General features: G+C 54.5%; 1 protein-coding gene across 1 annotated transcript; it reads left to right on the top strand.

Moving 5' to 3' along the window:
• The first annotated feature begins 7,137 nt into the window (after positions 1-7,137).
• On the top strand, positions 7,138-12,541 carry LOC146764606 (EF-hand and coiled-coil domain-containing protein 1-like). Its single transcript, XM_085564048.1, has 5 exons — positions 7,138-7,226; positions 9,908-9,981; positions 10,092-10,873; positions 10,905-11,080; positions 12,388-12,541. Exons 1-5 carry the CDS (start codon positions 7,138-7,140, stop codon positions 12,539-12,541), a joined length of 1,275 nt encoding a protein of 424 aa, XP_085420174.1.
• Positions 12,542-12,911: the final 370 nt, after the last annotated feature.

The raw sequence follows: 12,911 nt of genomic DNA, 5'->3' as shown, positions 1-12,911 counted from the left end.
GAGGTTAGGTGGAGTTATTTGGGAAGTGCTTGGCTTAACCTTGGAAACGGATTATTACTTTTAGTGATATAAACCTGTACTGCTTCAAGATTCACAACCACAGTCCTTATTTGTGGCTCACTGCCTGGATGCCTGTTCTGAATTAAAACAACGTTTGTGAGGCAGATGAAGACCTTAGACCTCAGAGATCAATATTCCTGGGAGGAGGAGGAGGAAGGAAGGATAAAATCTTGTTTCAAAGGCTGTTTCTTCAATCCTACGATGCCAGAAGTATGGTAGACTACAGCTGTCTCCAAATGTCATTCAAGTACAGAAAAACCCTCTGCAGTGCCAGACACCAGGACAAATTACTTGACACTTTGCCTCACAATGCATCACCATTAATTCTAGTGACAGGTAGGCCTTAGTTGGAGTCTGATTAGAGCAAATCAACATGGTGTGAATGGCAACAAGAATTTGCTTGTGAACAGATGATTATGTCCCACTCAATAATGAGCAAAATTTGCCTTGACTTGGAAGAAAGTAGATAGGGAGCAATGCAGTATTTGGGTTTTATCCAGTGATAAAATGGGGTAAGAAGCTGTAACAACTTACCTGTTCTACAGAACACAAGTACTGATACAGCCAAGAGGACACCCACACAACAAAGGGATTTTCAGGACATTCCTTTATTTCTTAACATGGAAAGGGCAGCAAAATGCTGGCATTGGTCTGAACTGGAAACCGTGTTCCTCTCCAGTTTCTCCTTGAGCACACTGTGTGTTATTTGCAGACTTCACTGCCCAGCCCATCAATCCTCTCTTGGCCATTTGCTAAATGGCACAACTACCAAAATACAGGTGCCAGCATAATCAGCCCAGCACTAATCCAGCACTGCTTTGATGGTGCACAGGAGCACAGAATGGCTTGGGTTGGAAAGGACATTTAAAGGCCATCTCGTCCCATGCCCTGCAGTGAGCAGGGACACCTTTAACTAGGTCAGGCTGCTCAGAGCACGAGCTCGAATGTCTGCAGGGTTGATGTCCACCTCTCTGGGCAACCTGTGCCAGGGTTTCAAAGCCTACTATTTTAAAGAATGGGATTCTTTTGTCTCGTCTGAATCGACCGTCTTTTAGATTAAAACGAAACCCCCTCGCTCTGGTCACAAAGGGCCCTACTAAAAATTCTGTCCCATCAGGTTTACCCTGAAGGTACTGAAAGGCAGCAATCAGGTCTCCCTGGAGTCTTCTCTCTTCCAGGAGGAACAGCCCCAGCTCTCCCAGCCTATCTCCAAAGCAGAAGGGCTCCAGCCCTCACAGCATTTTGTCCCTTTTCTGGACTAGACCCAACAGAACCATGTCCTTCATGTGTTGGGAGCCAGAGCTGGATGCAGTACTCTTGTCGTGGTAGAGATGGAGACAATGCAAAGCAACACACTCCATTTCCAGAAGGCTTCAAAGCCTGTTTTTATTCTAGCATGCATGCTTTTCCTACATTCTTACAAAGCGTGTAAGTTTACACTTTACTCATTGGTCACAAGAGACAAGCAAAGTACTTATTGGAATAGGCAGTTGCAGGTTTCTCTTATTCATCCTTCTTTCTTGGTTTGTATATCAACGCCCTTGGTAGAAAATTCTTTTGGGCTAAACATGGATCCTCTTATCAAACTTCTCTCTGGCTCACCAAAGTTGCTGTAAATTGCATGAATCTTTAAAATTAGAGGGTTTTGGGAAAGCTGCAAAAAGCAGGCCTCAGAGACAGCAAAACTGCAACTAAAGCTAAGCACTAAGATTTGTCAGCAGAAAAATTATGTAAGAAGCAGAAAAGTTAGGACAAATGGAACAATGGTCTGTGTATTAACATGTGGCTAGAATGACTCCCTAAGCTACAGAAAAGTATATCTAGCAAGATATTAGGAAGTTCTAAGCTTACTAATGGAGCTCTGGACATTGGGTTTTAAGGCTTAAAATACAAGTAGGTATTGTATTGGAAAGAAGCAAGCATTTTTTTAAGAAAAGGTATGTGTGCTTATAGTGGTTGGATAAATCTATTGTCAGTATGCTTTTGCTTTGTATGACTGGTCAAAATCTTGTAAAGTATGTTATAAAATTAAGTTGTTTGTCTGCTGCCGGGCATGTGAGTTGCTGGCATCTACCCATTGTCACAACGATGTAATGAGACTGATGCTAGAAAAGAAACAGCTCGAGACGTGTTCCTCAGCAGTCCTGTTCCGTTCCTCATTTGTACATAAACCCCAGGCCAGCAATATAAAACATCATCCACAGTAGTGCAGGTGGAGTCTCACCAGAGCAGAGCGGTGCAATCACCTCCTTCAACCTGCTGGGCATTTTCCTTTGGATACACATGGCTGACACATGTCCAGCCTCTCATCTAGCAGCAGCCCCAAATCCTTCTTGGCCGGGCTGCTCTCCATCCCTTCATGCCTCGAGCTGTGAGATCAGCAGGGCTGGGACTGTGTCACAGCTTTTGGGCAGAGCTGCTGGGCAGGATGAGCTCACTCCCAGAGAAAGTAGAACCCACTCCCCAGGCAACTCCAGCCTGGCCATGAGGTCACAGCAGGCTCTGGGGTCACAGCAGGCTGAGCTCACAGCACGCTCTGAGGTCACAGAGGTCCCAGAGCCCCGTGGTTGCAGAGCACCACAAGGCCCCAGCAGGCAGTCCTGGAGCACAACTGCTGCGGCAGCAGCGGCAGTGGCAGCAGTGGTGATGACATTGGGACAGTGGCCTCAGGACAGTGGTGGCAGCGAGAGCGGCGGGACTGGCACAGGGCAAGGCACCATGGCCCTTGCTCTGCGCCTCCTCCTCCTGCTCCTCCTGGCCGTGGCCCTGCCTGCCAGGGCTGCCCAGGCTGCTCCGCTGCAAGTGCGGGGAGCAGGTGAGCCGGCAGCCTGGCTGCCCTTTCCCAGGACAGCGCTCCCTGCTCCCCGGGAAGCGCTGGGGATGGTTTTCCCCTGAGCTTTAGGGAGGGTTTCCTCTGATAGAGGGAGAGAGCCCCCCTGGGCCCTGGGCTGTGCCAGCCACCCCTCCAGGGATGTTGCACAGCGTCTGCAAAGAGGGTGGGCAGTGACCAGGTGCCAGCCCAGAGTTCCCAAGGCTCTTTTCCAGCTTTGGCTGTGTCCATTGCCACCTGGCTCCCACAGCCTTACTGATCCCCTGTCAGTTCCCAGTTCCCTGAGGCAGAAGGGGATCCCAGCACACCATGGAAATGGGTCTGATCTGTGCTCCCTTCTAGATTGGTATCATGACTTGGGTGATTTGGAAATGCTGGTAAATGACGACTTCAAGACCTTTCCAGATGCTGAAGGCAAGTTCTCAATGTACCTTTCCTGACAGAATAATCAGTGTCAATCTGGCAAGAGCTCCCTTCTGTCCTAAGTTCCTCTGAAGGTTGATGGATTCAGGAAAATTTGCCCTGCTCCTTTCTCAAGCCCTGAGTTATCCCACAGGATTGCTGTCAGTAGGAGGGAGCATTTAGCTGTCCATCTTCCTCCTGTGCGCAATGCCAGAGTGTCCTTCTGTGTGCTCTGTGCAGCCCCAGAGAAGAGCAGAGAGGGAAGGGGCCGGGCCCAGGGCTGTGCCCCGGGGCTGAGCCTTGGGTGCAGCCTGAGGATCTCCTGCAGCACCACCGGAGCTGTTCTGTCCTGCCTTTCTTTGCAGCTGAACCTGTTGGTGAAGGTGGTGCAGCTTCCCAACCCATCCCCATCACTGAGCCTCTGGGAGATGGTGAGGGTAGGTCAAGGCCTTTCCCCCTGCGAGAGCTGCCAGCTCAGAGCCCAAAGCTCGGCCAGGGGGGCATCGCTGCAGGCGCCAGGACAGAACCATGCACGTGTGTGCCCTGGCCCTGGGCCATCCCCTCACCGCTCCTGGGGCTCAGTGCTGCCTGTGCAAGATCTGCAGCAATGACAGAAGCTCCTGTGGCTGTTGAGTTACAGGTGTGGCTGCAGGGAGGACTTCTCTAGCTCCTTTTATGGCTACTGCCCGCAAGCCCAGCTCCCATCGCAGGGGTGAGTAGTGTGTCTCTGCTGACTCCACAGGCTGAGCACTGGTTTTGTGGGATCCACTGAGAAATGGAAATGTTTTGCTCTAAGGTCCTCCAACAGGGAACATAAAAGCTCCAGGATACAAGAAGCACCATGAGCCACCTGAAAACATGAGGCAAATGCTGAAGGAAATGGAACAGGCAGGACAAGGTGGGTGATTTCTCTCAGGCTTCCCCTGGGACTCAGCAGCCAGGGGCATTCCCTGCACATCTGGACAGGCTGTGCCCGACACAGCTGGAAAAGATTCATGGCAGCCTCGCTGCCCTGCTGCTGCTCTCATGGCCTGCAGGGCTGTTTCCCAGCCTGGGCTGGCTGCAGCTTCTCCCCAGCCTCTGCAGGAAGGTATTTGGCACCAGCTGACAGGGACCCCAAACTGCAGCACGGGCCTGACATGCCCTGCAATTTCCCATTCTCTGGGTTGATCAGAAAGGGCACCTGTTTGGAGAGCAGAGAGCTGTGGCCACCCAAATAGTTTTTAGAGATTTCCTAATTCTTAACCATTACTTTGACATTCACTGCCTCCTGAAGATGCCACCTTCCTACTGGGGAACAGCCCCACCTGATCCAGCTGTCCCTTTTCCTTCCTCTAGAAATGGAAGGAGAGGCTGTGCTGAAGGCTGAGCTTCCCAGAGGAAGCAGTGGCTCACTGGCAGCCTCTGCTGCAGGAAGGGAGGCGCTGCCAGGCACAGTCACAGGAGGTAATTGCTGTGCCTCTGGGCCTGAGCCCTGCTGAGCCTTGAGCTGCCCTCTCTGCTACTTGGCAGAGCGGGCACAGCCTGGACAAGGCTGGCACAGCCCAGAGGAATTGTTATGCTCAGGGCACTCAGGGTACTGAGCAGTCCTGCTGGGGTCCCTCCATGGGAGACACATCCCAAAACCCGGGAGTGACTGCACGGGGTGCCCATGGTGGGGAAAGGGCAGAGGGGGAGATGAAGGCTCCAGTGTGTCCCGACAGGGCCTGGGTATGAGCCCTTGGGCTGGGGGAGCAGTTCCAACAGAGGGAGGGAGAGAGGGAATGCAGGAGGGAAGGAATGGTTCTGGCACTACATGCTGCACTTATCCCCAGGACTTTACGGTTGTTTCCCTCTGTGGGAGGGAGAGGGCCCCATGGCCCTTGGGGTACTCATGCCACCCCTCCCAGGGATGTTGCACAGGGCCTGAAAAGAGGATGGAGAGTGGCCAGGAGACAGCCCTGACTTCCCCAGACCCCTGTGCAGCTTTGGCTGTGTCTTTTCACATCTGGATCCAATGGCCTTACCTGAACCCCTTGCAGTGCCCAGTTCCCACAGGCAGAGAGGGATCCCAGCACATGAGGAACTGGTTCTGGTCTTTGCTCCCTTCTAGATTGGTATCATAAAATGGCTTATATGGAAAATCTGGTGAATGATGGTTTGGAGAATCTAGATCGTGGTGGAGGCAAGTACTCCGTGTGTCTTTCCTAAAAGAATAATCAATGTCATTCTGACAAGAGCTCACTCATGATCCATTTACCTTAACATTATCTCAGGGCTGAAAGATTCTGTAAAACTTGCCCTGCTCCCTTCTAGAGCCCAACAGTGATTCCACAGGATCACTGTCAGTGGGAGGAAGGAGCATTTAGCTGCCCATCTTCCACTCATGTGCAATGTCAGTGTGTCCTTCTGTGTGCTCTGTGCAGCCCCAGAGAAGAGCAGAGAGGGAAGGGGCCAGGCCCTGGGCTGTGCCCCTGGGCTGAGCCTTTCACAGCTCCTTTGCCGGCCCCAGGGAGCCTGAGCTGCTCCTGCTGCTGCTGCCAAGCCCTGGCCTCCACTGGGGCTGGGTTTAGAGCTGCTGGCAGCTCCAGGGAGTCCTTTCTCCCCTGACTGCCCCGCAAGGAGCTCCTTCCTTCCCAGTGTGGGCCCACCGCAGGCTCGTGGTCCCCCTGCCCCTGCTCCTGAGTGGAAGGCAGAGCTGAGGGAATGCCTTGGAGGGCACCAATCACCCAGGGCCACTCACTGCCACTCCAACCTGAGGGAGACGTGCCACACCTTTCTGTTAAGGTCCTCCTAGAGAGAAGAACCAAGGCAGAGGAGACAGGAAATCCCTGGAGGCTGCCAAACATCTGGACCAAATGCTGAGTGATCTGGAGAGACAGCGTGGTGGGTGCATTTCCCTCCCCCTTCCCCTGGGACTCAGCAGCCAGGGGTGTTCCCTGCACATCTGGACAGGCTGTGCCTGGCACAGTGGGAAGGGATCCATGGCAGCCTCGCTGCCCCGCTGCTGCTCTCATGGCCTGCAGGGCTGTTTCCCAGCCTGGGCTGGCTGCAGCTTCTCCCCAGCCTCTGCAGGAAGACATTTGGCACCAGCTGACATGGAGCCCATACTGCACCATGGCCCATGCACACCCTGACATCCCCTGCAATTTCCTGGTCTCCAGGCAGATCAGGAGGGGTGGTGTTTTGGAGAAGGGAAGGTTCTTTCTAATCGCAAAAGTTCATCTGATTTCCTGATCATTCTCCATGACTTTGACCAGTATTGGGTCATGAAGATGGAACCTCCCCGATGGGGAACAGTCCCATCTCATCCAGCTGTGCCTTTTCTTTCTCAAGCGATGAAGCAAAAGTCTGTACAGAAGGTGGCTGTTCCAGAAAGAAGCAGTGGCCTAGTGCCAGCCTTTACTGCAGGAGGGCAGGAAGTTCCAGGCACTGGCACAGGAGGTAATTGCTCCAGTGTGTCCTGACAGGGCCTGACTCTGTCCCCTGGGGCTGGGGGAGCTGTCACAGGGCAGGGAGGGCCAGGGCTGGCAGGGGCTGCTCAGGGATGGGTTTGGCCCCTGTCCCTCCAAGCAGCGACGGCCCAAGCAGCTGCGCTGGCCCCGGGCTCTCCTGCCGGCCTGCTGGGCTTTGTTGGGTGGCACAGCCTGTGCCAAGGGGCGGCAAGGTGCCTGCAGGCCCCAGCTCTGGGCAAACAGAGAACGTCCTGGCCGTATCCACCGTGCTGCCAGCTCAGCAGTGCAGCACAGCGCGGGCTCACGCTCCCCATTGCTCCCACAGAAATGCTTGGCAAGTCCAGTACAGATGCTCTGAATCCACCGAGCACGCCAAGAGTTTTCTGTCCCCCGGATGTGCGCAGGTCCTGCATGATAGGCACGGTGGTGACACTGTTCACTGTGCCACTTTCTGTGGTCCTGTGCTATGTCGGGTTCCGGTGGTGGAAGGAACAGAAACCGTAAGTTGTTGCGGATTTCTACCCTCCAGCATCTTCAAAGGCTGCTGATAGGGAAGATTCCCAGTGAGGCTGCAGTGGAGTTGTGGCCAGTCCATAGCTGTCCAAAGAACTCTGCTGAGGGTTCTGCTGCTGCCCAGTGCTTTCCTTGGCCTCTTCATTGCTGGGCCTTGTCCTGGGGGGCCGCTGGGGCTGCAGCCAGTGCTGGCTCCCCCTGAGGCTGCCTGGCCAGGAGCAGCCCCAGGGGCACAGGGCAGAGGCACAGCAAGGTGGGGAGGAGAAAGAGCGGGGACGAGATGGCCCCTGAAAGGCAGAGGCGCTCTGGGGCCCGCTCCTGGCCAGGGAGCCTGCCCAGAGCCGTCCCCTGCTCGCCGGGGCCTCGAGGGGCAGCTGTCCAGCTGGGCCAAGGTGTGCCAGCCGCTCCAGCCGTGCTGGGGAGCCTTGCCAGCTCTGGGCCCTCCTGTGCAGGAGGGTCCCTGTGTGCCACTGGCAGCTGGGGCCTCAGCCACTGCTCTCTCCACAGCAGCGCTGCCGCAGCTCCAGCATCCCGGCCGAGAAGGCGTGACTCCCCCTCGCCCCCAGGGAGCCCAGAGAGCGACGGGTCTGGCAGCTCTCAGACATCGCCTCAGCAGCAGCAGCTGCCCAAGAAAGCAGAGCCCCAGCGCTCCGTGCCTCCCCCACGGCCCCCCAGACCGGCCGTGATGCAGAAGCTTCCCGAGATCCCCCCACCTCCTCCCCTCCCGAGCCCCCCGCCCTGGTCCATCTAGGACTGGATGTGGGCCAGCCACGGCAGGGCATGGGCCACCAACAGCTTGGGGCACCTGCTCTCCTTTACAAATAACACACCTTACCCATGGACAACAGCCAGAGTCACTTTTCATATTGTTCTACCTTCAACAGGAAGGGCTGACGATTCTTCCCTGTTCTGTTTAATCCTTTACCTCTTAGATTTCATACAGTTGGCTGCTGGCTGTATCTCTTAAAGACTTTATTAGCACTGCATGTTTTACCCCACCTATCAGGGGAAAAAAAATAAAAAAAATTATTCAGTTTAGACTTCGTTTTTAGTTTGGTTGGGCCACTCACATTTTGAGCAATTAATTTTCCATAGTACTTCTTCCCTTTTCCTTACTATTCATAAAAAGTTCATCTGGACTTAAAAGGCACCAGAATTACTGAGATTTCCCTCAATGCCCAGAGGGGAATCTAGCATAAAATATTCTCCCTGTGTACTGCACAACAAGAAATATTCAGAGGAAAATACAGTGGCAGTTGAGGTTTGTGGAACTCCCAGAATACTGAGCCTGCAGAGGAGGCAAACAGCCCTGGCCTTGGTTGAGGGGACTTCTTCTCACAGATTCCTCTGAGAATGTGGCACTCCAGGAGGGGAAAGCTTTTAAACCTTTGCCTTACCTTCCTCCTGTGCTAAAATGTAAGGCTCTTCCTGAGAAAAAACTGAGCTACAAACAATTCTTCACTCCTCAACAAAGCTACTCAGGTTCTGGATTTATCTTAAAAGAGCAAAACCAAATGGGGTCAGAAATTTCTCATCAAAGCCTGTTTGCAGAGAAACCCCACCATATGAAAGAAAATATTTATTAGCATCACTTCACTCAAAAGAAACCCAGCCCTGGATTGAGCAGCACTTTAAATGAACTTGAATTCACTTTCCTCACATATCAGCAGGTTTGGTTTGCTTTATTTTGTCCTAGAGAGAATATTCAAACAGGACTCCTTGGATGGTCCCCAAACCTGGCTCCTCATGATGCCTTGCCTGCCTGTTAGCAGTACCTGGGTTTGCCACCCTGGTCATGGTAGCGGGGCATGGCTGCTGTCACGGTCCCCTCTGGTGCCACAGTCCCCTCTGGTGCCCGTGAAATAAGAGATTTTCCAGAGATCACTTGAGCTAACAAAATGAATGTATCAAAAATGAATGTATCATATTTGTAGAATCATTTGTTGAATTTTAAGAAACCTCTGCCATGGCACAAAAGGCATAGGAATGAGAGAAAAAAAACAAAAAACAAAACCAAAAACTTTAAAGCTTCTTGCAAAAAGACAAATACCAGAGAAGACCAGGAATGCAAAGAACTCAGATAAGGAGGCCCCTCTGTCAAGGATGATGGACTTATCCAGATAACAGAGCAGAAGGCCAAAAGTGCATGCACAGAGGAGAAGAGTTCAAAATTTCAATGCAGAGGAAGGCTATGGTTTCAGCCTCAAAAGACCACCAGAGACCTCCGTAAAGACCACCACAAACAACCATGCATGCCCAGAAGGGCGTGGACCTATTTAGCATGAGAGGCAAAGACAGGCGGGGCCAGGGGTTGAATATGCATAGAAAAGTTGTGTAATGTATTGCATATGGAACACCTTTGTGAATAAAATATTGGGACAAACTCCAGCTCGGGGCAAAAGGTTTTGGAGAGCTATCTCACTTGTGCCAAGCGCTGTCATACATACCCACTTCATAACTACATCGAGTTGTGGAGTCTATTTATTTATTCTGTGTATCGCTGCACCTGTCCTGGCTTGTGGCATGTCTTTGCTGGTGGAGGATCCCTGCTTGTGCTGCTGCCTGTGTTCAACAAGGCCGGTCCTACTCGCCAGCCAAAGAGAGACTAAAGTGACTGCTTTGGGCAGCTCCTTTGAGCGAGTTTAACGCTTACTCATCTCTATGCCAGACCCCTGCAAAGCCACACAGCAACACATAAAGTCAGCTTATCGACAGAGATGAGCAGGTCTGAGCGAACAGAAGGTCGGCTTTCAAGCACATTGGGCTTTTAATTTAGCAGAAGCATTCACTCGTTCACGAGCCTTACTTGTCCAAGTGGATTGTGCGATGCTGCTGTCTTGCTTGCGTTCAAGAGAAAGCCGAGGGGAGAAAGGAGTTAAGAAATGAGAGACGCACCTGGGGCGCAGGCTCGGCAGCCAGACGGAGCAGGGCGGCACCGGGCCGCTTTGCCGGAATCCCTTTTGGTGCCGGACAAAGGCGGACGCTGCTCGGTGAGCGGCGCTGGAGCGGCGGTGGCCCCGCCCTGCCCGTCCCGCCCCGCCGCGGGCCGGGGCCGAGCGCTCGGCCGGGCGGGCGCTCGGGATGCTCGGGCCGCGCCGCGGGCCGGGCGGGCGCGATGGAGCCGCCGGAGGGCTGGGACCCCTACGGGCGGCCGGCCCGGCGCACGCAGTGGCTGGTCAGCGCCCTCGCCTCCCACTATGGGCTGGTGCGCGGTGTGGAGAACGAGATCGCCGTGCTGGCCACCGGCCTGGACCGCTACCTGCAGGAGATCTTGCAGCGCCTGGGCCGCGCCGCGGCGGGCCGCATCCCCGGCGAGGACTGCCGCACGCTGTGCCGGGTGCTGGGGCTGGAGGAGGCGGCGGAGCCCGAGGAGTGCGCGGGGCTGTGGGACGGGCTCTCGGCCGAGCTCACCTTCCGCCAGTTCCACGCGCGGCTCTGCGGCCACTTCAGCACCCGCGCGGGGCCGCGGCTGCCGCCGGGCCGGGAGAGCGAGCACATCGAGACCCAGATCCGCCTGCGCAGCCCCCGCCGCCGCCGCCGCCGCCGCGCCGACCCCGCCGGCCGCGGAGCCGCGGGCAGCGCCGAGCGGCGGCCGCCGGGGCCCCGCTGCCGAGAGCGCTGCGAGGAGATGGTGGCGCTGGAGCGGCCGAGGAGTGCATGGCCAGGCTGCGGGAGGAGAACAGCACCTGCGGGAGCTGCTGGAGCACATGCGCGCCGCCCTGCAGAGCAGCGGGGCGCGGTGCCTGGCGCTGCAGGTGAGTCCGGGCCGGCTTCTGCACCGGCCTCCCGGGGGCGGCTCGGCCGGGCCCGAGTGCTGCAGGAGAGATGCTACTCTCGGAAAGTCAGTGTTTGTCAGCCCTCCACTGCCGGACCGAGACCGCAGTTACTCGTTCAGCCTCGGCATTAACTTGTTTTTGCAAAGTTGAGTTACAGGGAGGCTTTAAGGAGCAAGGTATGGCACCGGTGTGCCATTAACTATAGTTGTGGTTAGCACTCTGTTTAAAGTGTAGGGGAGCTCAGCTAAACAAACCCACGTGTACAATGCTGCTGCTTCTTCTACTGCACGTGCAGTCAGGATGTGCTGATAGCATATGCTGGATGTGCACCACCACAGGGTTTTTCCTGAAGTAAGAACTTTTGGATTCTTACCTGCACAAGCAGATGCAGTGTCTCAGTCAGAAGTGCCTATAAGAAATATTAGAAGGATGTTTTCTTCAGAGTGTGTGTTACAAGAGTTCAGAGTTGGAGCCAGTTCTGCAGGCAGACTGATGAACAGTCTGGGGCTCCTCTGCAGAGTCCCATTAATTCCGGGGCTGGCTTCTGCTGGTTCTGCTGTCCTGGCTCGAGTGACACACTTAACAGCAGTTCCATTACTCTGGCATGAAATAGTGTGGAACAGGCAGAGCAGGGAAGGGCAGCGTGGACCAATTGTTCTGGCAGCTCTGACCAGGTGTGACCAGGTCTGATTTGATACTCACACAGCACTCACAGAACCCTGCTCCACCTGTGACACTTCCACTTGCAGTAGATGACTGTTCTCTTCACAATGTCCAGTAAGGCAGGTCAAAGATACTTTCACCATTTACATCTAAAAAAGGGAAAGGAAATCAGCAGCAGCCATGAAGTCACCAGTCTGAGGTCCCAGGAAGAATGAAAACTACAAAGAGGAGAGCTCCAGAACACCCCCCGCTGCTCCATGCTCTCTTCTGAACACAATTTCATTGGAAATCTTGTGGAGTTGCGGTTTTATATGTTTTATTACATCTTTATTCTGTCATGGTTTGTTCCAGTATACCCCCATACTGTATTGGTTTCTCCCTGAGTTTTCCCGCCTTTCCCCAAGTGCCGGTTTCCCTGGAAGGTGCCGAGTCAGTTCCCTGCCCTCTCCCAAGTGCCTTGTCTGTCACTCGGTGCCCCTTCCCCTACCTCTGGAAACTTCCATCCAGGGCACCGAGTGATTGGATGAGATCCTGGGACCCCTCCCCTGTCTTTCCCTCACTGGATCCCCCAGATGTCAATCCCCACAGAGTCACTCCTGTCTGTTCCCCACTGGCTGATTGGCCCCCTCCCTCTCCCTATGGAACATGTTGCCAGCACCCCTCAGTAGCTCTTGTTGGCTGGCCCCCTCCGGTGCTGTTGGATCCCCAGGACCTCCATAAACATGCCCCCAACAAGTGCCTCTCCTCATTTCCTCACCGGGGGAATCAGCAGCGACCTCAGGACCCACAAAGCACTCTCCAAAGCCCAGCTGGTACAGTGGTGGGTGCTTCCACTCGCCCTACTCGCCCCGCAGGAGAGCTAGCCGGGACTGAGGACAGTGCTCTGGGGCGGGGCTGTGGCAATTTGGCGCCTGCCGGGGGGCCAGAAGACAGCCTGACCCCACGGCAGAGGACCCTCGGAGTCCAGGAGACCCGTGGATTTATCCTTTCGGCCGTCAAATTACCCCGGTGGGAGCAGACCCACGTTTTAGTGGGCGGCGCTCCCGGGGAAGGCACCGGCAGCTCCAGTTGGCACTGTAAGAGAAGGGTGACCTTTTTGTTCGATGCAGCTGCAGATAGTAATTTGTTTCAAAGAAGTTTGTTTTTACAGCGGTAATAGGCAACAGGCTGTGAATTGCTGATAATACGCATTCCTAACCTTTTACAGCGGTAGTAGGCAATAGGCTTTGCAGT

This window comes from Lonchura striata, chromosome 32 (assembly GCF_050655825.1).
Source record: "Lonchura striata isolate lonStrDom1 chromosome 32, ASM5065582v1, whole genome shotgun sequence".
NCBI classification, from domain to species: domain Eukaryota; kingdom Metazoa; phylum Chordata; class Aves; order Passeriformes; family Estrildidae; genus Lonchura; species Lonchura striata.
Note: the sequence above shows the minus strand (reverse complement) of the source record. Positions and strands in the feature narration are given on the sequence as shown.